The sequence below is a fragment of the Antennarius striatus genome, chromosome 14 (genome assembly GCF_040054535.1).
Source record: "Antennarius striatus isolate MH-2024 chromosome 14, ASM4005453v1, whole genome shotgun sequence".
NCBI classification, from domain to species: Eukaryota; Metazoa; Chordata; class Actinopteri; order Lophiiformes; family Antennariidae; genus Antennarius; species Antennarius striatus.
This window is the reverse complement of record NC_090789.1, coordinates 2,205,224-2,231,846: the sequence shown is the minus strand read 5'-3', so window position 1 is coordinate 2,231,846 and position 26,623 is coordinate 2,205,224. Positions and strand designations below refer to the sequence as shown.

Below are 26,623 nucleotides of genomic sequence, written 5' to 3'. Positions count from 1 at the left end.
ATGGTGACTCTTCTGAGACCGCAGGAGGAAATCCCAGCTCTTAGTTTTTATATTTACTTTTGTCTTTACAGGTCAAAGTTTCTCAAAGTCAGGAGAATGAAACTCAAAATCTTGCTTTAGGACAGAGAAATGTGCATTCCAGTGTCTCCAAGAGCGTGACATTACTTCTGGGTTGAACAGTTATATCATCAGTTTCTATGTTTTTGTGGCTTCTTTAAATGTGGACATGCTTGATAGCAGTAAACACAGGGCTGCAGGGAGAAACATTCCACGTTTCTCACTCATCGACAGAAAACTGATAAGGAGTTACCGAAACGTTGTCGTGTGTCTCGACCGGAACGGAGAAATCTCAGGAACGCAAAATGACTAAACTTTTATAATTCAACCCCATTAAATGAGGAGGAGGAGGTGTAGAAATTGTTTAAAAAGGTCACAGTAAGACAAATTTGAAATATCCGGTGTAGCTGTTTTGCATTCCTGAAGAAAATCTGTTCAATATTTCAGAAATAAATGCAGATGAGGAAACAAAATGTAATAGTTAACAAAAATTCTTTATTGTAATTGCTTAAGAGCTCTGAAAAAATCTTTTGGTGTCTTACTCAGCAAGCCAGTCAAGTGCGAGAAGGTCAGATGCAAAACCCAGATCTGGGAAACGGCCATATGGCTGAAGGCAATGCCAGACCTTGAGTGATGTCAGAACTGGAGGATTAAACCTCTGAGGCTAATGGAAGTTCTGGTTCAGCGCTGCTCTTGATTTCACAGTTATGTAATCAGAATTTTTTTTAAGGTCAAGAACATTTAGGTGGAAGTGTGAAGCTTTAACACAATCAGATTACACAATCAGTCACAACTTTGGACACCTCTTTTTTGATGTTTTTTCTTAATTTATGTTATTTCCTACAATATAGAAAAACATTAAAGGCGGGATTATGTAATGAAGGTCAAAACAAAGGGTCTACATTTAAATTATTCTAGATTATTCTTCTTCATTTCCAGGGATGGTCCTCCTTAAGAGATGCTGTCATCCGTGTTTTGATGGTTTTTCATTCTCCTGATCCACGTTTTAATGTGAAGATGAGCCTTCATTCTTTTTCTGTTGGTAAAAAAAAAAAGCTTTTATTTTCAAGAAGACAAAAAAAATTCTACTCATTAAAGTTTGACAAGACATGAAAAACATTTCAGGAAGATTATATCAAGAGTGGATAACTGTCATCAAGTAACGCCTGAAGAATATAAATTGGGAAATGTATTTTTTTTTAAAGAATTTGTCTCCAGAATTATTCTACAATGTGAAATTTCATGTATTTATGTAGTATTATGTCAAGGTTTTCTATACTGCATTAAAAATCAATTATTTCTATGAAAAAACATCAACCAGAGGAAGATCATTTGCTGAACATTTCAAGCTTTTATTTAACATAAATTAAAAAAAAAAAAAGTAGATAAAAAAATATTGAACAGGTTTTAGAAATTCTTTATACAAGTCTGTACAAACAAGGATCCGTCGTGGGCCAATAAAAGTAATTTTTCTGTTTTGAATTCTGTTTATTGTAAAACACAAATTCATCCCACAATAGGATCCCAATTATATCCGTTAGTTTAGCTTTCTGAAGGAAATTAGAACAAAACATGGGAACTAACTTTTTTTTAACTAAATAGCATGTCAGTGTTTTTAGTATTGATGCTGTAAGGATTAGAAGCAATGGACGATAACAAAATGAGGAAGCCTTTTTTTTTCTCAAACTGTAAGTGAATGAAATTTTGCTTCATAACACCAGAGGTAGAAAATCTGGGAAAGAGGTAAAAAAAACAAAAACAGGATGCAACACAGCTGCAAAAACATTTAGGATCTTCATCGCTTGCAAACACAAAGCTAAAACACATTTATTTCCATCAGCTCCTTGAATATACATTTATTGTTCAAATATACAAAAATACAAAGACTTATAAGGGACTGTGCAGAGCAAGATCACGATATTGTTGGAACCTCGCTTCAAAGAAACTCCCTCATAGACCGTAAAATTCACAAACAGCACATGTGACCAAAGAACAGAGAGAACCAGTAAAAGCATTTACATCACAGCATTTCTGCCGTTCAAATAAAAACAAGAAAGTTCAACTAAAGGTGGGTTTGGTTGACTGGATTAAACCCGGTCTGAAAACATCACCAGCACCTAAAACAGAGTGAAATTAAAACATAGCTGCACTAAAACGGGCATGAGGTGCCTCGAGAGTTTATGGTCTTCATTTTACTGTGACACCGGTGCTGCTAGATCGAGTCCCGTCAAAGTAAGGTGCTCAATGAACTGCTATCCATGTCTTTTTCTTTTCTTGTTTTCACTGAGTCTTTGTCATCGCCATGACAACAGATCTTTGTTTATCAGGAAACTTAAATTTGTCGCTGGTGGTAAATTTTGACAAAGTAAAAGTGAGAAATGGTAAAACTACAAATCACACTACTTGTAGTTTGTTTGATTTACTTAAGACTGAAAATTCATGGATCTTTAATCCCATAAAAGCGTTAATCTTTCTCTCTCTCTCACACACAGACACACACAGACACACACACACACACTGAAACAACCTCACTCTTATGGCTATGTCACAACATGGCTGCTTCATCAATTCCTTCAAGTCCACCTTCTAAATTCAAGTGCGTTTATAGAGGATGGCTTTTGGTTTTGTCACGTCTGCTAATTCAGGAAGCGGCGGCAGCGTCTCGTCCCGCAGTTGCAGTGCAGCTTGTTGTCCTCGTCCTCGATGGGGAACTTGTAGTCGTAGGTCAGCTCCTCGCCCCGGTAGATCTTCCTCAGGGCGAAGATGACGATGTGCTTGCGGCCGTCCACGTTGATGACGCGCGAGTAGCAGTTGGGCTCGCAGGAGTGGTTGATGAAACGGGCCGCGTTGCCTTGCATCGTCGCATCCACCACGTCGAAGTCGTCGATGCGGAACATGTAGCAGCCGATGCCCTGATGTAGGGCGATAAAACGTTATTCACACATCAACCACAACCTGCACTGTCATTACAGTTCTTTTATTTTTAAGTTTTAGAATTAGTAACCTTGCTGTCGTAGTATTTCTCCCTCTTGTCGGTCAGGACGGAGCGAATGACGGTGCCGGCGTATTCGATCACCATCTCCCCAGCCTCAATGTTCCTCTTGCAGAAAAGGCCGCGACCATGAATGTCAGACCTAGAAGGTTCACACAGCAATGACAGAAATCCGTGCGCAGGAAGGATTTTGAAGTATTATTCTTGTCTTTTTTTCTTTCTTTTTTTTTTTTTTACCCACCTGTAAACTCCGACTGCTTCTTTAGAGATTTTTTCCAGGTGTCTAAATCTCATCGCCATTGGAAGCTCGCTGCTGGTGGCTCGTCTGTAAAGGTGGTGACAACACCGACGCGGTTATGTTACATCCTTTTCTTTGTGTGACGATTTGAAGGTTAGGGTGAAGAAACCGGCACATATTTAATCCTCTTACCTGGAAGATTTCAATGGGAACTCATCGTCCTCTTCATCGAATGTCCCCACTATGTCAGGGAGCTCTCTGTGCTGTGATGCCAGGAAGTTAAACATATCAAACGTTGCTTTCCTGGTTAGAATAAAGAAAGAAAATAATGATCAGGTGTGTATCCGACAAATGGAAGGAGAGGTTTATTTTTATTCATTGTTATCATTTACGTACCGTGTGTAGACTTCGGTACGAGCGCAGCCGCTCGGGTTGATGGGAAGCTCTTCCTCGATGTTGTCGCACCGATGGAAGCGGAAGCGGTGGCGTTTGCAGCTCGCTGCTCCCTGCAGCTGCTCCAGCAGGAAGATGACCGCGTCGTGGACGACGCCCAGCATGCGGGGGCCGCTCATCCCGACCAGGGGAAGCTGTTTCATGTGGAAACCTGTCCGAGCTTCCAGAACGCCATCGATCACCGCGCGCCAGGCAACTGATGGAGAGCAGAGGGGAAGAAAAAACTTTTTTCGTGTGTGTTTTGTTGCTCTTCTCAACCGTCGGTACTCCGGCGGCGGAACTGAGATGAAAGGTTTCCAGATTTTATTTATGCTTGGATATTAAATATCCCTCAAGCAGTTTCTTACCCTCGATGCTGTTAGCCTTCACGCTGAAGCCGTCATCGCTGGTGATTTCAAAACGCAGGTGTGGCTGGTTCATGTGTGTCCTCTTCCTGTGTTTGGGTGCAGGTATGTCGTCTTCGGAACTAAAGCCTGTAAAGTCAAATCAAATTTGTCTCACTGAAAAATCAAAGTGCCGAATAATTAAAAATTATCTTGCAGGTTTGGTAATCATTTCATATCAACGCGTTATTAGAGCGAAAAATGAAAGGGCAGATAATGGGGTAAACATTTAGTTTACAAACCTGCATAAGGGCCCCATTCAGAGAGGTCTCCATGGGGGGCACTGACCCACACGTGTGATTTAAGGTGATGCTGGCTTCGTCCGTGTGGGGGAGGGCTCTCAGCCCGAGGATGTCTGAGATGGTAGTTAGTGATTATTACAAAGAATCGCGGTTCAAAGTTCAAACTTCAAATATTCATTCCTGATGTACAAACCTGGACGGCGTGTGAAGCGGAGGAGCCGGGATCCTCAGCTGCTCAGGCCTTTCTGGAATGTTCTCCTGGTCCATGTGGAGAACGTCCTTTATAGTCGGGGCTTTCATTCTCACGCCACTCGCTCTGACGGAAGAAAACAACACAGTAAACATTTCACTAACGTTACGCAATTATTCCTGAGAATTTATAAGAAAACATGCCGACGACAGGTCGGACGTCGACTCAAAGAGAGAACAAGAAAAGATTCATCTGTAAATACCTGACTTCACTGGCGTCATCCGCCTCGATGGCCGTATCTCTGAGGAAATCCGTCTTGGTTTTCTTCCTGGGGAGTCTTTCGGACAGTGACGACACCCTCTTGACCCTCACTTGGTGGCGCATCGACGCTGGAGACGGTTGTTCTTTAACGTTCGCTTCATTACTGAAAACACCTGGAGTCTCTAAACTTGCAGCTGTTGACAGATCAGAGTCCTCTGCGTCCTGATTCGGCGTTCTGTGCCTGGCTATCGGCCTTTGAGTTTTCCTGAGGATGATGGGTAACACCCTGGGCGTGTCCCGGTGCGTAGCCATGGCCCTGTCGATTATGGCCTGGGCTGTGGTTTGTCCGATGCGGGAGAAAGATGCTTCAGGAGCGTCCGGCACGCTGACGGGAATCCTCGGAGCGGTATTGATGCCGCCGCTTGCAGGCAGAACCCTGACGATGATTTTCTTCTCCGACGCCGTCGTCGTGTGGTTTGTAGCTGTTGGGACGTTGGCGACAGCAGACGTGCTCGGACGAGGTTTTACGATGACGCGAGGGACCGTGCGTTGCAAAGCGTTACCGCTGTGGAAAATCTTAGCAATCTGACTTATTTTACTGTAGGTAGGAGAGTTGGTATTGAGTGACTGATACGTGTTTGATCTGGGGTCTTTAATCAGGATTTGACCTTGACGGTTGACCAGCAGGACTTGAGGGCTCGGGGTTTCCGTTGGGGTGGAGCTGGCGGCGCCGGCAGCTTGATTCTGAATCACCAGCGGGTGCTGACCTCCAGGTCGGGAGTTGTCCATCCGGATGGTGATGGCTCTGGCTCGTGTGGCGCCGGGCTGAATGGGAAGAGCGTTCAGACCGTTGATCACGATGGGGGAGGTGACGGTGCGCGGGATCGCACAGGAAGCGGCGGCAACGGGAGAGGACGACTTCGCCGGTTGAGGCATCGGTTGTAATTTGACTTTGTTGTGCTGCTGCGAGAGGAACGGTTTCGGCGAAAAGCGTTTGAAATGCATCGGCGGGCGTTTGGCGCTGACGAAGATGTGTTTCATCGACGCCGTGGGAGGCTTCTTGGTTTCTGTCTCCGGTGAGTAATCGGGGTCGTTCAGGTCGTCTTTAAACACGTCGAACGAGTCCGTCGACGAGCTGCTGTCGTCTTTGTCTTCGACGACGTTGTTGTTATTGTTCGGGTAAATTCCAGCCTCGCCGGTGAAAAACTGTTCAGTAGTGGATTCCAAATAAAGCTCGTTCTGGGGTGGCGCTTCAGAGCACAGCTGGACCACTTCTTCCTGAACCAACATGTCGCCGCTCGCGTAACTTGATGATACGTCTTCCTGAAACTCTGATTCGGCCGTTGTGAGCTCAAGTCTCGACTCTGACATGGGGTAAATCGACTCCAGCCTCTTTAGAGCGACGGTCAACTTTTTAGTAGGCGTCGTATCGTTGCTGTGAATTGGACTCTCCCCATCTTCCTCATCCGTGTCCTCAGCTTCATCATCGACCGACTCGTCGCTCTCCGAGCCGCCGTCCGCTCCATCCAGCTGGGAGATGGACGGTGCTGAAGCGGGCTGGCCTGTGGGGTCCGAGCTGCTTGCCGCGTCGCACACCACCGTACGCGAGAATTTTAAGTAACGCCCCGAGTCTTCGTCTTCGTTCTCCCGGCTGTCTCCCCGCATTTCAACGTCCTGCCCCGCGCCTTCCGCCTCTCCTCTCGCGCCTGCCGCTCCGCAGTGAACCGCCACGTTCTCGTTGAGCAGAGCCTCGTCGAACTCCAGCTTGGCGTTCAGCATGGAGGCCACCGCCACCTCCGTGTCGGTGTCGAACACGGTGTAGGGCAGCTCCTGGGCCATGAGGTGAGCCACCTCCTCCTCCAGGTTGTCGGGAGCCAGCGAGATCCCGTTGGTTGTGGCCACGGCCGCATCTTCCGCTTCGGACGACGCTAAAAAGTCTTGGGGAACCTCTGCAGAAACTGGGGTGGTGATTTTAAAGTTGAGTCTCCCCCGGGGGGAATGTGTGACGGCTCCTTGTCGAGGCGACAGGCCTGCAGAAATGCTGGAATTGGATCTCGGCGGGGAGCTCCACACCGGCGACGCCGAGTTCTGTCGTGACAGGAGAGGCGAGGTCGACCCCAAGTTCGACGATCTCGGAGGGGAGCCGAAGAGCCCGCATCTGGAGTTGACCACACCCCCGGAGCGGAGGGTCATTGGCGCCGATGGGTCGCTGTCCGTCGGCGAGGAACTGCGGCGGCTTCTCGATGAAAGCCTTCGAGGCCGACGGGTGTCCTCCAGGTCCCTCAGCGTCAGGATGTGGTGGGATTTGGGATGAGCCGTCCCTGAAAGCATCATAGAACTAAAATGTAACTTGGATTCAAATATATAATTATTCAAAAAGGACTTTCCAATATTTCTTACCTGGAGATGGAAGCGGACGAGACGATCCTCCTGCTGGCTTCCTGGTCTGTGTGTAACCAGGACTTTTGGATCCGGGCGTGCTGTGCTTTGAGTTGGGGGACGGCGTCGTGGACTTTATTGGGCTGGATGAGGAGCTTAAACAATCCGCCATCTCCATATCTGAAGAAGGAAAGGTAGAAGTTTTAACATGTCATGAAGTTCACAAAGGAATCTGGGGCTCCGATCACGTTTAACGCTGACCTCTGTGGTGACTGGGACTGTGAATGATGGTGTGGTTTTCTTCTTGGTCCCAATGTGGGTCTTGTTCTTCACCGGGGAGGGGCGTGCTCACTTCTGTCACCTTACAGGTGTACTTACAGCGTCTGCGTGGATCCACAGTGCTCCAGTACAACCGAGAACATCTGGAGAGAGAGGAACACGTTCACGTCAATAAACAAACCAGGTTTGTTGCTTTGAGAACAATAAGAGCAACTACATGAAGACGCTGATCACTTACTGATAGCCGCCTGGATAGAGCATCCTCCCATTGGATGAGAGCTCTGATAAAACACCCAGTTTCTGAATCTGCAGAGAGCCTGAGGGAGGAAACACAGGGGAAGCTGTGTTACAAATAGCTTATATATTACTTATATATTAATCAAGAAGCTGAAAGCAACAACGGATGTTCTCACCTATGGTCATGTTTATTGATTCTGGCTCTATGCCTGTGAGGAACTTTCTTCTGAGATTGATTCCCTCAAAGTCCACATAAACCCGTCGGCGGACCTCAAAGCTTTTCCCGGCCACTACCTGGAACGGTATACGGGAATCATAAACGATCAGATATCAGAGGTCTGGGGCTTTAAACAGAAGACAAAGGGAAAACTCCAAACCTTAGCATTGACGAGGTCCCTGTGGTTGTAGCAGTACACCTTCCTGTCCTGCTGAAACACACACTTCTTCGCACGAGCGCACATAAAGTGGAAATTGCTCTGGCAGTTTGCAAGATAGCAGCCCACGGTGGCCCCCGACTGCCCACAGCGATCACAGCGCTGGTGAACGAAGGACAAAAACGTGTTTGTTACCATAAAACAGATTTGTGACTGACATCGATCCTTTAAAACTAAAAGCTACAAAGAGAAATAAACTTCTAGCCACTAGTTACATCAACGTTTATTTCCTCATAATAGCTCACCAGGTGGCGCCCCCTGGAGACAGCGCTGTGCACCTGCAATAGAGCACCGTTCTCCTCGTACACCTCTGCAGACCAGAGGCAGCAGTTAACATGGGCCCAGTCGTTCTGCCCCAGATACAACAGCCGACCTGCGTCCTATGGGATGGAAACACATCAGTTAATAAACATTACAAAGGGAATATCTTTACATTTCCATGAGGCAAGACTGGGTAGAATGCATCGCTTTTCTGCATTTTACTTTCTATGTGAAGTACTGAAGGTGGATAACAAAACATCAGTCAAATAATCTGCAGTTATTTCACTAATGGAGTCATTCTTTAGGCGGTTCTATGAAACAAATGCTCAGCAGCTTCACAAACTGCTGACCAGCTGGATGTTTAGGACTAATGGTTATTAGCAGCCACTTGAACTCCTCCAGATAATAAATTATTGAATATTCCGCAGATTCAAGAATAATTAAGGTCTATTTTTGTTGCAGCTCTGCAAACTAAAAAAGACAAACTCTAAACTCACTCGTGGAGCGGAGTCTCCAAAATGCTGGCACAGAGAGCACTGCCTCATATCCTCAGACTTGTTAGCTTCCAGGTCGCTCATCACACCTGCCATGAAGAAAGAGGAGCAAATAAACATGTTAAATTTGAGACGGATTCATAATAATAATATAACAGAAGTCCAGTGGTTAGACAGCCTTTATTATTTTAATATTGAAAGTGATTTTGCACGTCCCCAAGCTTAAATGTTATGATAGGGACCAGGTTACAGTAGTTTCCATACCATGTGAATAAAAAGCAGGGCTGTGTGATACACCAGACTGCTGAGTCGCGGCTGAGGATAACATGGAGTCGATTTTCCCCGTCTGTGGGCCCCCCAACTCCCTGGGTTGGTATGTCCTCTCCAGCCACTGTGCATAGCTGTGCTCCTTAGATGGTGGGAGGATGGCCTCAGGGAGCATACCACTGCAGAGAGGGATAAGAGCAGAGGGCCAGAGAAAACATGAGACACTGTCCATCCACCAGACACTTGATTGTCAAGTTTTCAACCTGCAGTCCACGAGACGGACGTTCTATAATGAATGAGTATTCATACTGGAATATTGTTTTAATTAGATGTGCTGTCATAAATTTACCTTGGAAATTCCTCTGCAAAAAAGTTCCACTTTTTCAGATGGCGAGCAGGAAACCAACTGAAGACCTGACCAATCAGCTGTGAGAGACGTTTAAGAGAAAGACGTGTTATTAACTCTCTTTATAGGTAAATGTTGGCGGCGGCCTTGGGGTGACGCTTACGTTGACGTAACGGTCCTTAGCCTGAGTGGTCAGTCTCTGGTCCTCGGGGAGAAGCTCCTCCTCCTCCAGCCGCTTCCTCATCACACAGCCGACATCAGCATGGAAGGCTTTCTGTAAAATTAAAGTACACATGTGAAATCACGCATTTTTATACATGTACCTATTTTTTTTTTTTTTTTTTGCTGAGAGTGGGGGAATTTACTCACTATTGATGTGTATCCGCCTGATTTCAACTTTCTTTCCATGGCTTGTAGATCACAGACGGGTTGCTGCTCCCTTAAAAAGTGTGTGTTGTTTGTTTCTTGACACTGAAACACAACAAGAGTTAAGAGGAGAAATTCAATTATGTGTTGAAGGCAACTATAACAGAAAAAATGCGACTATTTGAAATTACATTGATTCTGAAAAAACTGAAGTAAAAAATAAAACTGCATTGTGGATTTCTGTTCAATGACTGGTGAGGGGCGCTCACCACTTCACAGACGAGGAGGTCCTGTGTGGCGCGGTCTGACAGGAGGTCATCGAGCACCTCCTCCAGCCCGGCGACCAGCCGGGTCTGCAGCTCCTCCTTCAAGCTGCAGTGTTCAGCTTGGTTCTGGCTGCAGGGCTGACAGGTGAAAGACACTTCTTCCTTTTGGTGTGACAGCAACCCAAACAGCTCATCTGTAATGATGTGGCTTAAGATTAGATGTGTGACACACACTACACAATAAATCACTAGATTTTCTTCCACGCAGCATAATTCTAGATGGAAAACACTGAACTAAAAGCAGGATTTTTTCTTGTTGCTGCTGCTCACCTGACAGTCCTCCACATTTGTAATGAATCCAGTGGCTGCACACAGAGCATCGGATCATCTGCGTGTGTTGCTTGTTGTCATCGTAACACTTGTTGCAGACGGTGCAGAAATTGCCTGAAGTAAATAAACATCTTGTGTGAATCATCTGTTTTTAGTGTCACACTTTAAAATAGAAACATACACACTTCACTGTCACCTTTAAGAGCAACCATCAGGTCTCACCTTTGCTGTGGAGAACGGCACAGTCGGGACACAGGTCTTGCTCGTAGTTCCAGTCCAGGTCCCAAGTCTTTCCAGGAGTCACACCGCAGCTTTTACAGCGAATGCAGGTCATGCACACCTAAGCAAACAGTAAAAATGAGTGTTAAGAGGGTTCACGGATCTTAATTTATGAACAGAAATGTATGAAAATTTGATAATCAATGAGATTGTTAAATATTTCAAAGCTAATAAATCATTACCCAGGGGATGCTGCAGTTCATAGGTTTGGGGTACGTTGGTCCCAAGCAGGCAGGGTGGAAGGAGTTTTGGCACCTCCTGCACTGCAACACAGGCTAGAAAGAAAAAAGGGCAGATTTAAGCGTCAAGGTCCGAAAGTCTACTGTTTAACGTCTGAAGACGGGATACAAGATGTGCCTTTATTCGGCCATGCCATATAATTTTGTTGTACCTTCGTGCTCTTGCTCCGACGGCCACACACGTGACAGAATTTGCAGCGCCTGCAGCACCAGTTCTCTTTGCTCTTCTCCATCGGGCGTTCCTCCGGTAAAAGGCAAAAACTGTGGAAAGGCTCGCAGCAGATCTGGCAAAATATCATCTGATGGAGACAAAAAGAGTCAAGTTTAGTCCCAACTGCAGGGCAGCAAAGTTTAGCAGACATGGCTTCACAAACAGCACTGGTATTGTTGGCAACACTTTCCAAACGTTGACAGATGACCCAGCCGGGGGTGAAGACTTACTTCATGCCGTCCTTTGCTGGCACAGAGCAGGCAGACAGGTTGTGGTGTGGTCGGGACAGATGTGAGGACACTGAGGCCACCCATGAGCCAAACATTCTGTACGGCACAGTCCTCCTGGTAGACATGAGACGTGATCAAGAGAGTAAGAAGAAAGGAGTGGAATTGTGTCAGTATTTCTAGATTCAGTGTGAACTGTGAAAACAAGCAGCTTTAACATAAACAGTCAAGTTCTGGCAGAAAGGCAGGATGGGGATGATTTATTTAGCACAAACAAATGTCACACTTTGAAACCAGGAGATCTATTTTTGCTAAGAAGTTCCTATTCTAAAAATCTGAAAATAAGACCAAACATAATAAAGCACAGGGGTTTAATTACAGTGCAAATGTACGCCGCGTTGAAACCAGACATTTTTATCATCCTTTAATTTCAGAGCTATTCAGGTCTGGTCAAAAAAGTACAACTAGTAACTTTTTCGGCTTTTAACATTGAAGTTAGAAGATGTTTCAGTCTCTAGTAACTCTTGTCATGAAGGTTTTTGTAAACGTAATATCAGTACTCACCTTGAAGTCCACGCGGATCTTGTATTTGTTCTGCAACAGGCCCTTTTGGGGAAATCCGTTAGTTAACCCCGTCAGGGTGTTCCCTGATGCACACTCTGCAGGATTCTGAGAATGAAGGAGATAGTGTGGGTCAGTTCCTGACAAGTGCTGCAGCACTGTCCCTCCTACAGTCCGGTCCTTGTCCTCCTCTTCATGCCGGTCCCCTCGTTTGTCCTCCTGTAAGTCTAGGTGCGTGCTGACCGTCTGAGGAAACGCCTGCAGCGTTTTAGTTCTGTTAGCTGTGTGTGTCTTGGTCAAAACATCTGGGTTCTGACGTTGTGACGATACATAGTTGTGGAAATGCAAGGTGGATTGCACCACAGACTGGGGCAAACGGTGCAAACGTAACTGCAGTAATTTCTGTGGATCTGGTGAAAGCGGAGAAGCTGGATGCGCTACAGGTTCTTGAGGAATCTGTGCTGTGAATGAATGTGGAGTCTCAATGCACCGACGCCAACATGGGTCTGTCTGCAACGGCAAATACAAAGGAGACTGCAGGACGGAATCGGGCAGACGATATAAATGTATTTGTGGCTGCAGCTTCAGTATTGGACTCCAGGATGGGCTGGTTTCTGGTAAAGTTTCTCTGGTGTTCATCTCCTCCGTGTTCTCCTGTTCCTGTGGAGGAGGGAACTGCCTAAGCCAACCAGCACGACAGATTTCTTTTTAAAGTTTCACTGATACTACTGACATGCAAAGACGGCGACCGGCAGCAGCCAAAGTGACAGAAAAAGGAAGGAGAACTCAGGACTTGGACAGAAATTTGTTAGCTAAGAATAAGAAATGTGGAAAAGTAAAGACAATTTAGCAACTGCATTCTGCAGCAGAGCTCAAGTGTGGGTCAAATACGCACGTCTCCAGTTCAGGAAAGATAATCTACATTACATTACTTCTTAAGCACACTGTAAGAGCTAAAAATAACAGCAATACGATAATCATCAATTATAACTACACTTTTCACTACATCTGGACATGAGACCGATGCAGGAAAACGTTCACAGAGTCTGCTGCAGCAAAGAAAGAGGGCATTGTCTAATATCTTTGTGCAACATGCAGTGTGCTAATGCTATGCATTATTGCTGAGAGAATCCTAGAATACAAATTCTGTAAAGAGAGTTTAAACCTTTTATATATCAAGTCTCCTACGCTTCCAAACAGCGGGAAAAACTTTAAATAAAAAGATCCAACCCAAAAACATGCTGGTTTCTATCACATCCATATTAGATTCTGATGATCTCTTCTCTTCAAGATGTCATTGAATTGCGCTACACAGTAGGAGGCACTGTGGCCAAATCAACATCCAACAAAACAGAAAGCCATCCATGAAATGGGTGAAACCAGAAAAAGCTGCATGCTGCTTTGTTTGAAATGTCACGTATGTGGACCACATGTTCCTGATTTTATTAGCTTGGTTCTTCTTTATTCCCTTGACGGCTTCATTTGTTGCTTGTTTTGCGAGGACGACGATAATGGAGTGTCTTGTGGCAACACAAACCAATGATCAATCATCAATAAGGAACAGGACAGCGCCCTCATCTCAGATCATGATGTCACATTTTAAGATTTTCCCACAGGATAACTTTATTTAATCGTCAATCTGTGAGTAAACACAGACGAAGAGATAACATTTGGAAGCAGATTCTCTACATAAAAATAGAGGATGGCAGATGATTCAAGCAAATCAGATTTATAAAGAATGTGCAAGAGTCATGCGCGACAGCAATACCAGCCAATTCCTTCAGGATAGAGCAGAGAGAGTTTTACAAGTAGACGATCACAGATGATGTTTGCAAATTCAAATAAGCAGAAGTGAGATAATTTAGGCAGCCAAGATATCTGATTTACTTAAGCTCAGGCCATAAAACCATGCAAGAGTCCTTTCAACACTGAAATTAGTGCCGTTAGACAGCTGGGTAATTGATTGGCTCTACTGATGATCAAAAACGTTCATGTTCTCATGAACTGACTGAATCGACTGTCTCCACTAGAGAATATTTATCCGGTCAAATCACAGTGTTTCCACCAGGTTTAAGCTGACCCACAGCTGCGATACGAATACTTAACTTGACTGAACTCATTTCTGATTGCATAGCAGGAAATCATGTATGCATAATGCTGGACTGTGGATGTTATGATCCCCAATTCTTTTACATACAGTGATAAAGATCTGGATTGGGCTAATTTACGTTGTGCTTCTACCAAATTTTAAAAAATGTTCAAAAATAATATTACTAATAATGAATGAGTTTCATTCTGTAACAAAAGTAGCTCGGTTCAAATGGAATTCATAAAGCGTAGCATAAAATCATTAAACACATGCAGGGTGTTGTGAGGAGGAAACTCAGGACAGATGATTAGCCAAGATAAATAAGGAAGATGTTATTGGGATCATTCATTCCAGCAGGTGATCAAATTAAAATTAGAAGAAAAAAAGTGACAGAGAAATGCAGACCTGGGCAAAGTACTGCATGGAAATATTATCAATCTGTGTTTTAAAGGGACAAATCTGCTTCAGAAATATATTTTAAAGGTGTTTTTATATTCCTAAACTTTACAGAAACACCCTTTTTTGAATCAGTTTAAGAAAAATAAATGACATTAAAAAATTACTTTCATTTCCAAGGATGCAACTTGACCCAGGTTGTATTAGCAGGCATACTGGAGGGTGAGGAGGGAAACCTGACAGACATTTTTTACCTTGTACGCTCGGGGTCGCGTCCCTGTGATTCTGGAGAACGCCCGGCGGTGCTTCAGCACCTCGGCTGGATTGTGGTCGAGCTGCAATTCTTCAGCTTGAGGAGTCAGACCTCCAAAATTAAATAGAGATCTTAAACATCATTTTCTTCCACCAGAGGGCACACTACAACCTGACACATCCTTAATAAAGAAATTAAGTGTTGACTAAAAAGAACCAAGTTTCTTACCCTGGTTTCTCGCAACAGCTAAACTTTGCTTGATTGCTAATTTTGCTGCCTTATCCAGATATTCCTCCCCCTCCTCTTCTTCGGACTCAGACTTCAGCAGGCTGCTGTAGGACCGTGGAGTGATGTTACGCAGGGACTGTTTCCTGTCTTCTGACACCATCATGGATGATGTCCTGCCGACTCCTCCGAAGTTCCAGCTCGTGTCTTTACTGCCAGACAGAGAGCCCGACGGTCGCCTCGCCTGGACTGAGAAAAACGACCCTCGTCATTAACTTTACTGGCAAGTCAGCCATCTGATTTGTTATTTCTTTCATTCCTTTATTTGAGAGAGAATGGCAGAGCAGGACCACCACGTCTTTAGAGACATACCTTTCAGTGGATTCAATATGCGATCAATCTTCGCTTTCTCAATCCGCTCACACCTCCTGTATCTGTGGCAAGAAAAAACGAAACAAACTTAAAATTCCTGCACAATAAAATCAACCTATTCACCCTCCCATCTCAAAAATCTCATCATTCTGAATTTGCCTTTAGTTCAACTCACATGCAGCACTGCCTTTTGGTGTTGGGGCCGCCGAACTTGGGCTTATCCAGGCAGTGGATACACTTTGCGCAGTCCTCCTGCACCTGACAGGCTTTGCAGCGTCCGCAGCGCCGAGAACGGACTCCCCCGAGCCTGTACTGACTCAGGACCTTCCGTTTTTTGAACCTGCGGCGCCTTCCCCTGCCCCCCCTCCTCTGCTGGATGTGTTCCTGAGAGACAACCCACTGAGCCCCGCCCTCATCTTTGACGTCGTCATCATCATCTTCATCCGCCACGTCTGGAGGCAAGAGACAAGGAGGATTGGTAAAAGAGCTACAAACAACATTCAGTCTAATTCAGTCACATCATTGAGTGCATGTGATGTACGGTGATATTTCTGGATGGCAGAACTTCAGTCTGCTGGACACATGAGAGGTTTAACTGCAGTGATTAAAGGTGCATTAAGAAGTACTAACTGGTTCGTCTTGTCCAGCAAGTCTCTATTGTGCACAGCTCTAGAGGCCAGCAGTGATGGGAAATTACAAGCCACTAAAATGAAGCTCGGTGATCTGACTGGTAAATACACTGCTGGTGGAAATCCTCCTGCCTGGCAATCTTGAGTTACAAAACTCAAAATAGATTTGAAAGTTCACTCCTTGAAAACTTTTTTTTTGCAACCCCTTGTGATGGTAATTTAACGCCAGCTGGCATGAATCAACGACAACAACTTTGAGGCTGTTTTCACCTGGCATTAACGCTCATCTTGGGTGATCCAATCCCAGGTGAACAGCTCTAAGAGCAGCTCACAGCCGGAAATATAATTTGCCTACCCACATCAAGTCATTTGTGATTGGAGCTCTTTTCCCAGCTCTATGTGTAAATCGAACTCTACATCACCAGAAGAAATGGAAAAAGTGTTCTTTTATACAATGGAACAGCTTAACGCATAACTTTTGCTGAATTTAGAAGCAGCAACTGAGGTTCTACTACTTCAGCTATTTTAAAAATGCACATTTCTTGAGGGAGTCTTGAGATATTTTCCAAAGGTAACAAAACAACAATCTACACAGTTCAGTGTATTTCACTTCCAAAAATGCTTTTTCAGGGATAAGACACACAGGAAATGAAGTAGCAGACATGTCGTTCTAAGAAACAGTGACAAAACTGACACTTTTCAAAAGGAAAGAAAGAACTTCATGATTTGGATTTATTATAGGCTTTACAAGAAGGTATGAATGCTTGAAAAAAATGAAATGTATTGTTTCTGTTGACTCAAAAAATAACATCAGGCTAGTTTTTAAAACGTGTGGTAATATCTCTTCTACAGCGAAATCAGCATTAACTAAATGTGTAAATACATTTGCTGTTTTCCTTTGTTAGTTTATTACAGTCAACAAATGGAAATTAGGAATACTGCAAAAAGAATGTAAATACTGCAAAAAGAATGTGATCAAATGCAGGATGTTGGGATCACTAATGCAGCCTCTCTGAGTCTCAGCCGTGTTCACATGAGGCCTCAGACGGATGATGGATCTCACACACTGGAGGGTAATGCCAGGTGTAAACAGGGCGTTTGCCTTTTTGAACTGAGTAATGGAGCTTGTGTGAGGATCTGGTTTTCTAAACTACGCTAATGTGTTTATTTGTCAAATGGCACTTCCTCACCTCATACTGAGTGATGCTCACTCGACCAGTGTTGGGTATAGCTTTCCAACAGCGGTGGCTAATCTGTGTGTGACAAAAGATATTTTTGCTGGCAAATATCTTAGTTACAACTACATTGAACTAACAATGCAATTTTAGTATTTTTTTTTTGCTCTGCAGGGTGTGTTTGCCTGAAGCTTAAAAAAAAAGAAAAAGCTGTTTTACAAAAGATTCAGGTTTTTTAGATTGTGTATTTAGAACGGCACTAGTTTGAAAAATATCTTAGCTTTTTTTTTTTTAATACACAAGCATCTTTGCCCAACAAAACTCTCAGATACTAAAGCAAGTCTAGGGAAACATAGCAAACATTTTGGAGAAAGTGCAAGAGAAAACAGTTAACCCACCTGAAACCTTCATTATGTCCAGAATTAATAATAATTTAATTCGCTGTCAATCCATTTATTCCACAATGGTAGAAACTCCAACACAACAGTAGCATCAACAGTTGATGCTGTACAAACTACACCTGCAGATGCTGCAGGGATGCAAGCTTCTGAAATTCTCTGTGAAGGTTTGTGTTTCACAATTTAAAGACCTTTTAACACCCCACTGCTTATTTACAAAATCACATCTAATAACATAATACAACCAATGTAACCACCGCAATGGGATGGATGTACTGCATCAACATTTTAATTTCTGCTTAAACCCTCATTTGGCCAATATGGGTCACTGTGGTATCTAACAGCAGAAACAGTGTTTGCTACAGATATTCTGGTAAATTTAATAATCTCCTGTTTACACAATCCAACGTCCCAACAGTAGTTTGTTTGTATAGTAAACTGCAACATTCTGGAAATACTACAAAGCAAGGAATAGAAACACAACCAAGACTTTTGTCAGTAAAACACAATTCTAAAAGCATTTTTGAAGATGCTTATTCATTTGTCAGAATCTTCTGATGTCCTGTACCAAAGCACTTCCTGTTGTGATGTGCACAAGTTTCTGGAGTTTTTCACCAAAATCCAGAACAAAAATTACTTAAATGTTGAATAAAAGTCACACGATTTGCTTCTTTCATGTCATAATGAACCAGTAACAACACAACCTTGATGTATGTATTTACTGGCTTATTTGTCTGACTTTCCAAACAATGCAAACAAAATTTAGAATGAAGAATGCATATAATCTGAAAATAAGTTCATTTCCTTTTGGAACATGTTTTTTTAAAAAAAAGTAAAAACTCTGGATGTGAAATGTTACATCGCACCTGTGCTCACCCTTCTCTAGTAAATACAAAGAAGAAAAATTCTGCATCTTTTAAACCACACACACATGGACACACTGTACCTTCTACAGCGGGAGAAAAGGTGATGCCTTCTCTCTCGTGAAGTGGCAGGGCGCTGAGTCTGGGAATATCATCTGGCACCATGGCACGGGGCTGCCCCAACGCCACCGCTGCCGCCCGGCAGACGTGTTTGATCCTCGGACCTCCTAGAGGCTGCTCCTGCACACGACCACACGTAAATACACACTGATAAATGTGGAGCTGTTTGATTCTAAAAACTGATGCGACAAGAATCCCTAAATCCCTAACCCTTCAAACCAAGTGTGATTCAACATATGTAATGCTGCTGCTATGACTTCACACACCATCAACTTGAAATCATTACCTGGGGACTTCCATCTTTGGGAGCCATGCCAACTCTCCTCCTCCTCCTCCTTCCAGTCACTGGCATTCGAGACTCTCTGGAGCCCAGCTATTGGTCCAGACAAGGAGAATAATGAGGCTTGATGCAAGAGGTGTTCCAGCATGACTGTGTAACTACACTTTAATTACCAGCCTCCTACAGCAATCCAACCATAACACTCTTCTACAGATCTGATCTCAGACTCTTACCTGAGACAATTTTAGCTGCTTCTGTTGATCAATTTTGATCAACTGGACTTTGGCTTTCTTCAGTAAGTGGAGCATCGTCTTATTGACTCCACTGAAACCAACTCGATGACTCGGTCCGCCAACTTCGCCAGCTTCCAGTGGCTCATTGCTATCCCCGGACTTGACTCCAGCTTCATCTGTACCAACGTAATAACACAACTCTGAAGAGACGATGCACAACTGTGTTGAAACACATTCAAACCTTAACTGACCATTTGAATAAATGATAAAAATAAATATTGTGGGTAGAATTAAGTATCACGATCTTCATAAACATATATAGCAGAAGGAACCATTCTTACCTTTATTGTCTTTATCCCCTGATGGAACATGGCAGGGGGCTTCCGCGTCAGTGTCCACCACCACGGCGAGTTTCCTGACGACACCAGGAGAGTCCATCTCCTCCATCATGAGCTTTGACCTCCGTCTCTTCTTGAATTGAGAGGTCAAACTATCTCCTTGGTATGTATGATCCCCCCCGATGGCAGGCTCATCTTTCTTCTTCTCTGCCAGTTTCAGGGTGAGTTTCTTCAGATTCTTGTAGATCTCAAGGTGGCCGGAGCCTGGCACAGGCTTTGGTGAGAACCTTTTCACTGACGATTGGTTGTCATCCACAGACATTAATTCACTGTCTGATTGCACGGAGTTGTCATCATAGCTCGACTCTTGGCACGATGCACTTGGCTTTCCGTCTTCTCTCATTTGACTTTTCAGCCACATGGACAGAGAGCCCTTTGGAAAGGGAACCATTTCCTCATCCAAGAACCTCTTTGGGACTTTAATAACACGGGACGACCTTGCACTCACTACGGGTGTGGAGGAGTTGTTTGAGCTCTGCTGACTTTCGGAAATCGAGCTGGGCTCACCGATCGACGGCGGGATGTTTTCACCTTGCGGGGGGTGTTCGTTCTCATCTGGTGTCAGAGACTGGGGAACAGGCTCTGGCACATAGGTGTAAAAAACACGTTTGGTGCGACGACTGATTTTTGGATGATTAATATTGGAGAGATTTTTGGATATCTTTCGCCTCATCCCAAACAAAGACTTGCGTGCTCTACGAATTCTTCTTCCAGACGGCTTTGTGTCTTTAAGACTGACAGATACTGCTGGCTCCGCTTCACTTTGCATACAGGCCTCGGTTCCAGGCTCAGGAGAAGCACCCATGCTTTTACTCGTTCTCTTTCTTTGCCTTTTGTGAAAAGATGTAAATGACAGTGTAACAGTTTGAGACGTGCATCTGTTGTTCCCAATACGAAATCCCCTCATGCGTTTCACAGATCTCTGAGGTCGGGATTGGTCTCTGTCAGAGTTTTCTGACGCTTTACCTTCCTCTTTTACTTTGGAAGCTTTTCTTCCACCTTTGCCGGCAATCAGAGTGCTCACTAGGGTTGATTGCTCGGTGCCATCAGCTGAGACTGCGGCTGTTTGGTTTTCCACGCAATCAGAGTCTGTTAAATTTCCTGATTTCACAATAACGGCTGGTTTTAGACTTCTTCTACCCGATTCCTGTCCAGCTGCATTTTTTACTTTTGCGCTGAGAGCTAACTGCTTGCGATTTAATCTTGTTGCTACTGCTATTTCATTATCTTTTTGGGGACTATCTGTATCCTGACTGTCTTTAGGGATCCGTGGCACAATTTTCCCTATAAGAGATGATTTTGAGGTCTTGGGCATAATTTTGCCAATGAGTGGTTTAGCTTCCGGCAAATTTTCTGAAGCTTGGGGGGACTTTGCTTGGCTGGGTGACGGTGATTGAGGAAGAGTGATTGGCATTTTCTGAGGGTGGACTCTCGCGGTCCCAAATCCGGTGAAATCATCCTCCTAGAGAAAACAAAAACCACAACATTCAAATGAGAATAATTTTAAATTTGGAAATATTGAAATGAAGCCCTACATGAAGCTGTAAACCATAGGCTACAGAAAACATGCATCACTGTTATGATGCAACTTAGTTTGTCAAGTAGAAAAGAACCTCTATAAAAATAAAAGACATGACAGTTAACAGACAATAACTATTATGCAATTTCCTCCGGGATTATTAAAGTATCTATCTATCTATCTATTAATATACAACTGCTAATAAATCACATCAAATAACAAAATGATAGTCAGGATAATAAGTAGCAGCAATAATAACAGCGATAACAATACTAAAAATACTTTTCACAGAAGTATTGCTAAGCTGTACCATCATCAAAACTGTGGTAATGAAGGGTAGAAGCTAAGGTATATAAATTGAAAGTAAAATTGTTGTGTTAAACTTTTATCCTTTGGTTTTTTTCTACAAATATATTATCAAAATAAAAAATTAGATTTATGTCAACAGAAATTACACATTTTTTGTGTGTCAATATTTAAAGCTCCATAGCCTAGCACTAGACCAACTCTGTTGACAAGATGTTTCAGCATCAGTACTGCTCTCATACTCTTACTCTAATGTTGCATCAGAATCATGCTGTTGTACCAAATAAATCCTTTTGGTTTCCGCCTGTGAGCCACGTAAAGATATTACTCAGGTTACCTCTACCTGTGCACCATCTATCTGTACGCCTCTGATTTTCTGTTAGACATATAGCAATATAACCTCTCCCCTAAACCGCAGGAGGAGTAAAAACACTGTGCCACCTGTAGGTGAATCACAAGTACAGTAATTATACAATTGAAACCAATCACTAGAGTACACTACAAGTGCTGGAGCAGTCAGCTTCCATTATCCTCTCATTAAGGCATCTGTCCACCTCAGGCGCAGCAGATCACAAGCACACTTGTTCACCAAACGGCACACTTACAAACTTCAATTGCAATCACTCATATCCATCTTATCATTCAAAAGTAATGACAAAATGAACTCCCTAAAGAACTATTCACAAGCAATCCACAGGATGAAACTGAAATGTGGTAGTCAACCTTAGCAACAACCAAGAAGCTTCAGCGTGGGCCAAGTGATTCTGTTGTTACAGTGCTCTCTGAAGGGATTGCATCAGTGAAGTCTGCTGTCAGACATTAAACCCTCCTGTTCTGGAAAATAATATCATTAGATGCAAAAATGTATCCAATCATTATCAACAATATGCCAGATGTGACTAAAAGGAGACTACAGGTAGAGAAATCGGTTTACGAACAATCAGCATCAGACACACACGTCTCCAGAAGTGGAGGCTGGTGGAGCAGCCTTCACCTGTTGGCTTCTCAATTTTGCTGAATAATGGAAAACAAGCTCAAAAATATTTCCTAACTAAATTTTCATGGGTAGCTCCAGATTTAATTAAATACCAGAGTTACTTATTTAGCTATTACAGAGACACAGCTGGCTTTATTATTATAGTTTCACAGTCAGTGTACACTTACTCACTAAGTCACACTACTTCTCAAAGTACAGTGCGCCCTCGTTCTTTGCGGTTAATGCGTTCCAGGAACCACACGCAATTACAGTAATGAATTCCGCGATAGAGCAACAAACTATCTTATTATTTACAGTAATTTAAATGTTTATGAACACTCCCCATACGGACATTAAACCACCTTATCCCACACTGTTATCGACTGTTTAAAGCACTTGTGTGTCTCACGCAAGTCCGAGACTCACGGAACTGAGTGTACTTCCGGATGACGACAGCCAATAGAATGCGCGTACGATATCACGTGACTGCCTTCCAAAAATCCGCGATGAGGTGAAGTCGCGAGCCTTACTGCGCGAATGCGCGAGGGCGCACTGTACCGTAAACTCTGGTTTAGTTTATTTTAAATTTTGCTCTTCACAGGTTAGAGGGTTACTTCAAGCCAGGACACAACAAGTGGTTCATTAGGTCACAAGGAAAAATGCCCAACCTGTGACAAACTTTTGCACAAGGAAGGACATGCAAATAACATGACTAAGCACTGTCACTGTGCACAAATTAATGAGTGTGCTGTGCTCCAACGGATGCAGGTTGCTAGCAATACTAGCCAATTTACTGTGATCACACACTGCGACACTTCATACACCTCAGCAGTAAAAGGAAAAATGTTTGATAAGCAGTTTGAAAAGTGCCACAGGAAAGTGACAACCATGTGATGAAAAGGCATCTTCTCTTCTCAAATGATGACACACTTGACATTTAGGTAAGCCAACATAAGAGTATAGCTGAACTAGCTAGCATGCTGCTGGCTACTCACCATCCTAACCTACTTAATGGTAACTCTAGATTATGTTTGGTCTGGGTTGTGTTAGTTAGAATATGAGCAATTCTAATCAGTTGTTGTCAATACATAAATGAGTCATTCATAATGAAGGAAGACAACAGCTTTCATAAAAATTTTAAATACATTCTTCTTTTGTGGATCATGCATATGATTGAAACTTGCCCCCAAAAGAACCGGAATTAAGAACCATCAAGAACTACAACCACAGAACCACAGAATGGGAACCAGAATCTTTACTTTCTGCACCATAACCAAACCTAATAAAGTTGGCCTACGTAAAACACTGCTTCAGTTTGTTAACTTTACTTCAATGTTTAACAATTGTCACAAAAGGTAACATCCCTGTTCTGTTAGGATTTCATTCACAGTGCGTCTGGATGCTCTCAGTGATGTCATTCTGAAAGACTTAATTTCAAGCCTGTCACAGCCAATATGCTTTACAGTTAATACTGGTAGTCATCTGTGTAAAAGCCTAGGCAAGCAATGTAATTGTTCTCAGCAACTGTACAATTCAAGAAGAATCGTAAAACCCAACAGGCCTTATAAATTCAAGTAAAAAGTTTAATGTTTGTTCATTCTTTCTTATACTTTATGGACCTTGAGTGTACACACCACCTCCAGGACTTCAAAAAAGAGATCCTTAATAAGCACCTTGATACTGGTCTGACTCAAAATCAAATCACTTCTATTGTAAAGGTCACCTCTCTGCAAAATTTCATTAAAATCCATCAAAGAATTTTTTATAGATAGTATTCTGACATAACGAAAAAACAGATGGCCCAACAGTGATGTAAACACTGACTGTTGAAAGTGAGACGCACCTGATGCAAGCATCACACATCACTAAAAGCATCATGTACCGTTGCATGACCCATTTCTTATTTGAGTCTTTGCAACCTTGTATATTTGGCAGTGGACTGATTTAAATGAATACAAACAGGATTAATTTTTTCTGTATTCAACAATGTCAAAGCAACATAGCTCCGAGGTGTACAACTTCCTATCTAGGTCCCAACAATACATTTATCCATAAGCATTATTGTGCATGTTGTAGCTAGGACACTGCTGTACAAACAAAATCCATGTACCGACATGAAAGGATCAGGACTGAATGATGATGAAATGATGGGAACAAAGAGGAAACATGTTTCTTTTCATCTTCCAATTAAGCCAACTTTTAAAATATTCCTAGGTCATTAAGGATTTAATTTCTTGCAGAGTCATGGCAAGATGACAATGAGATACTAACTTTGGGACAGCTTCAGGCCATTAGTTTTAAAAATAACACAGGTCTGGTAAATGTACAGGGTATCTTTTCACATCTATCATTTTAGTGGCATATTGAGACCAGTATTTATTTAGATTTATTGTATATTTATAAAAGGAACTTTTAGAACTTAATTAATAAAGAAGATACTCCAGAAAAATTGTGACTTAAATAATGGGAACCTGTTCCCTAGAAGAGCTTCCGGCCTAGCAGCGCCCCCGGTGGTGTTTGTTTATCAACAAATACGGTGTTAGGATTGAGGATGATTAAAAAGAACAACAAGGTTTTCGGTATGTTTGTCCAAAAACGGGCTTTTATATTACATCGTCATCACAGCGTTTCCGTTTCCCTCCTCGTCGTACCCCATGTTTAAACCGCCGGGCAGTCAGCTGACAGCTCCAACAAAGAGTGTGTGATCCACAAGTTCTCAGCAGCAACGTTTAAATCAACAAGATCAGAGGACTTGATATGTTGGCACCACATGTGAAATTCTACTCAAGCAAATGTGTCATGGGACGAAAAAGCTGAAGAAGTCTGCTGTCCAAAACACTGCACATCCACGATTGTTATCATACCGCCAAGTTTCCGCCTTGTACTCTTGCAATGCATTCGAACTCAATGGCACGAATGCGGATTTGTCTTTAAATTTTGTCATGACCTATTTGAACATACAGCATTGACATAGCGATTGTGAAAAAAGGACAAAGAACGAGTAACATCAGCGGAGGCAATCGACCAGAAAATATTTACCCATCTGAAGCACATCCTGCAGGACAACCACTAGCTACGGTTCACATTTGGGGGTAGTGTTTGTAAGCTAATTTGCCGCTAACAACGTTAGCTTGAATACTTCAATTTAACTTTAATAAGCAAATTATTTAAAATTAACATATTTTCAACAAACCAATCTCAAGAGTCATTATAAAGGTACCCAACTGGCATGCTAACGAAAAATTAGCTTGTTCACCTCTTCACTGTTGCTGGAATCGAAGCCGACATCTCTCTGCCGACTGTGCTTCTCTGCCACCGCGAGCAGCCGCAGCAGGGACGGATCCTCGCTCAACGCAAGGCCGATGTTTACGGGCCTGGGCCCTCCAGCAGCCAATTCCCCGTCGTTGGAGCCCAACCTTCCGCGTCTGGTACGTTTCTCCGACCGCAGCCTGCTGCGAACGTTGCATGGACGACCAGGGAAACGAGCCTTGGCGGCACCTTGAGGGCTTAGAGCCGCGACGGTAGCGGGAGGAGATAATCCACCGCCTGATGCCGCCATTATTTACTACTACAATTGGAACAGCGCGCTGGTAAAGGGCGACAACAGCGAAGTGGGAAGAAAGATGGACTGCGCCGACGCGAAGGCGCGAGATAGAAAGGAACATCAATTGCATCATGGGAAAACGAACTTCTCTTTGGCAGGGCGGCCCTCCTCCGATGCGCTGGGCGATGTCTTTGATGTAGATCTGGCATGCAAATTGATTCAGTCTTTATTATGAAATTTAAATTTTGAAAATCAGCTGACATTATGATTAACATTATTAATTAATGCTATAATTAACAATTAATTTTTAAAAATGATTAAAAATGTTTTTAAAAATTATAAACTAATAACAGTCTCATAAGTTATATAAGTCAAAGTAGCCGCACATTATCCTGGAATTAAAAGTTAAATTTAGCAAAAAATGAGTTGGAATTATAACCTAAGTAAGCAGAATAGCAGAATGGAGTTCATGCCTAAACTATTTGGTTATGTACAGAAAATAATGAATTACAAAATTAATTCAAGCAGAGTTCTTGACAACAATATTTTTACAGGTTTCTATATCCAGATGAGTGGTGGTAATTTATTAAAAACGCAAGTGCAATATCGTTCCTGCAAACCTCCACAGGGCTCATTTATGGAATTACTACCAGCACTACATGTACATTAACAATGAACCTTTGAAAAGATTTAAATGCATGAATATCTTTTTAAAAAAGAGCAGGAGAGGAATGTTTATCTTTTTTTTAATGTCTGGAGGGATTAGGTTGCTGATTTTGTCTCAATATGGTATTTTTATTAATGCATTTTCATTTTGCTTGACATTCTAATGTATTGTGAAATGAACAAGCTAAT

At 43.0% G+C, this 26,623-nt stretch overlaps 1 protein-coding gene across 2 annotated transcripts; it reads right to left on the bottom strand.

Annotated features, from left to right (window-relative positions):
- Positions 1-492: 492 nt before the first annotated feature.
- kmt2ba (lysine (K)-specific methyltransferase 2Ba) lies at positions 493-25,841 on the bottom strand. Of its 2 annotated transcripts, none has more exons than XM_068333826.1 (36): positions 25,481-25,841; positions 19,367-20,885; positions 19,026-19,201; positions 18,799-18,885; positions 18,476-18,632; positions 15,503-15,779; positions 15,328-15,389; positions 14,959-15,204; positions 14,732-14,841; positions 11,996-12,652; positions 11,435-11,548; positions 11,146-11,292; positions 10,937-11,029; positions 10,698-10,815; positions 10,476-10,589; positions 10,149-10,339; positions 9,883-9,984; positions 9,677-9,787; positions 9,517-9,593; positions 9,165-9,346; positions 8,904-8,989; positions 8,391-8,525; positions 8,089-8,247; positions 7,888-8,005; positions 7,713-7,791; positions 7,457-7,617; positions 7,217-7,375; positions 4,818-7,137; positions 4,559-4,681; positions 4,366-4,478; positions 4,088-4,213; positions 3,684-3,936; positions 3,480-3,590; positions 3,291-3,374; positions 3,062-3,191; positions 493-2,969 (listed from the first exon to the last, which is right to left on the bottom strand). In XM_068333826.1, the coding sequence occupies exons 1-36, from the start codon at positions 25,781-25,783 to the stop codon at positions 2,694-2,696; spliced, it is 9,276 nt and encodes a 3,091-aa protein (XP_068189927.1). In that variant the 5' UTR covers positions 25,784-25,841; the 3' UTR covers positions 493-2,693. The 2 variants fall into 2 exon arrangements, with proteins under 2 accessions (XP_068189927.1, XP_068189928.1); XM_068333827.1 differs by having other exon boundaries at positions 495-2,969; positions 11,996-12,100.
- Between the last annotated feature and the right edge of the window lie 782 nt (positions 25,842-26,623).